We start from the raw sequence: 2,400 nt of genomic DNA on the forward strand, positions 1-2,400 counted from the left end.
ATTGGCTATTCTTAGACAGGGTTATATCATTGTGGTTGACCCGAGGTTCGCTCTAACTTTATCTAGGCTTAGTGGACCGCGAATTTATTCACTGCGTCCGTTCCAAGTACGACTTGAAAATATTGTTAACTTGATTTTGTTAAATTGTTTTGGAAAAGTTATCCTTGGTTTTAATTGATTTGGTTATCCTACTTTGGTATTAATTGAATTGATCAATATTATTTGAATCTATCGGTTTGGCTTGTATGGTTGGATCGTTGTTAATTGATTTGAATTTTAATTAAGCCTCGCATTAGTCCTTTGTTTAAATTTGAACCTTGGTGTTAAGGAAAGTCTAGTTACTGGCCACTAAGTGGTAATTGGCTGTTTAGTTTTTGCAGGTTATGATGGAATTCACTCGGAGCGACTGGGGAATAAGACTAAGAGAGTGTAGGGTTACCTAGAACATTAAGTTGAAGTTTAGATGTTTCATTTTTTTTATTTATGGGAGTGTTTTACTCCCTGGATTATTATGTAATGACTTTTTGATTTAGTTTATTGGAAGTTATAATTTTTTTTTTCTCCAAAAGTTTAGTGACCCAATTTAGTGTATTGTTTCCGCCAATACACCCTATATTAAGACGGGTCATTACAGTTGGTATCAGAGCTGAACGGTTCCGAGGCTTGGTTGAGTATGTTACTTTGAACCTAAGCAATTGACTTGACCATAGAGTGAGGATTACTTGGGTAGTAAGAAATGGAAATTGCTTTTAGAAAAGCAAGGAAGTATCTAAGACTATATATAAATTTCTGTTTTGTAGGATGCCTCCAAGAAGAAGAACCTCTACTGAGAAGGAGTCTTCTCGCCAACGTCTGAAAGCTCTAGAGAATGGTATCTTTGCCCTCGCAAATCGATCCACTGGTCCGGCTAACAACCAGTCTATCTTTGATCGTTTGATCGTCACCGTCCCCCAGCCTATGAGGGTACTACCGATCCTGTAGTTCTCGAAGGTTGGTTGCGCGAGATAGAAAAACTCTTTGACGCGACCGGCTGCCCGGATGCTGAAAAGGTAGTTATTGGCTCGTATTACCTGAAGAAAGAGGCTGACAACTGGTGGGGTATGGTCAAAGCTGAAGGAGAGATTCTATCCGGACGAGTTGAGGTGGCTGAAAAGAGAAGAGTTTCTCTCTCTGGAACAGGGTTCTATGTCAGTGCAAGCATATACTGACAAGTTCACAGAGTTGTCTCGTTTTGCTGCTGTTTTGATCCCTTCTGAAGCTGAAAAAGTGAGGTTGTATGTGAGGAGGTTAGACGCCCGGATTAGGTTACCAGTGATGTGTTCAGGTGCTGCAACTTTCCAGAGGGCTTATGAAGTTGCCCTTAGTGTTTATGCTGCAGTTCAGGAGGAAGAAGCTGCTAGGCGTGCTCTTACAGCCATGAGGCCCCCTCCCTCATTTCATACTGCAAACCCCTCCAAGAAGTCTAAGCATATTCCTTCAAAGAAGGGGAGTACTTCTGATTCTAGACCGAAGAAGTGTTCCAAGTGCCAGAAAGATTGGCACCCTGGCAAAAACTGTGATGAATCTGTTGTCAAGTGTTTCTATTGCAATGGTGAGGGTCACCGTTCGTACTCTTGCCCTAAGAATTCTGATGAAGGCAAGACAATTACTGCTGGTAATGCCCCTCTCCGCAACAGGGTTTATAATATGACCGAAACCGAAGAAGAATCGGATGTTGATGTCATTGCCGGTACTATTCTCGTGAACTCTATTCCTGCTTATGTTTTATTTGATACTGGTGCTACTGCTTCTTTCATCTCTTCTTCCTTTATTGAAAAAGCCAAGTTGAACTCTTCTATGTCTGTTAAATCTGTGATCTCCCTTCCTAATGGGGAGAAAATTTCTTGTAATCGCGCTTTTCGAAGCGTTCCTGTTATCATTAACAAGGTAGAATTGACTGCAAATCTTAAAGATTTCCCCATGGACGAATTCGATGTGATATTCGGCATGGATTGGTTGAAGGAGTAACGAGCTGTATTCCATTATAGGGATGAGAAGGTGGTGTTGAGAAACCATAAAGGGGAGAGAGTTTGTTATTCTAACACCAAGCAAAGCCTGGTGTGAAGATCGTCTCTGCTATAAAGATGAAGAAAATACAAAGGAAAGGGAATGAAGTTTTCTTGTGCAAAGTGACTAAAGTCTCCGAAGGTGTTAAGCTTGAAGACATTCCCATTGTCAGAGACTATCCAGATGTATTTCCCGAAGAATTACCTGGAATCCCTCCCTGAAGAGATGTAGAATTTGGGATTGATTTTATTCCAGGTACGCTCCTATTTCTAAACCCCCCCTATAGAATGGCACCCTCAGAAATGCAAGAGTTAAAAACTCAGTTGCAAGAGCTTATCGATAAGGGTTTTATAA

At 40.9% G+C, this 2,400-nt stretch overlaps 1 protein-coding gene across 1 annotated transcript; it reads left to right on the forward strand.

Moving 5' to 3' along the window:
• The first annotated feature begins 801 nt into the window (after nt 1-801).
• On the forward strand, nt 802-2,007 carry LOC130802640 (uncharacterized). The gene is made up of 2 exons (XM_057666648.1): nt 802-977; nt 1,077-2,007. Exons 1-2 carry the CDS (start codon nt 802-804, stop codon nt 2,005-2,007), a joined length of 1,107 nt encoding a protein of 368 aa, XP_057522631.1.
• The last annotated feature ends 393 nt before the right edge of the window (nt 2,008-2,400 follow it).

Source organism: Amaranthus tricolor, chromosome 16, assembly GCF_026212465.1.
Source record: "Amaranthus tricolor cultivar Red isolate AtriRed21 chromosome 16, ASM2621246v1, whole genome shotgun sequence".
Taxonomy (NCBI): domain Eukaryota; kingdom Viridiplantae; phylum Streptophyta; class Magnoliopsida; order Caryophyllales; family Amaranthaceae; genus Amaranthus; species Amaranthus tricolor.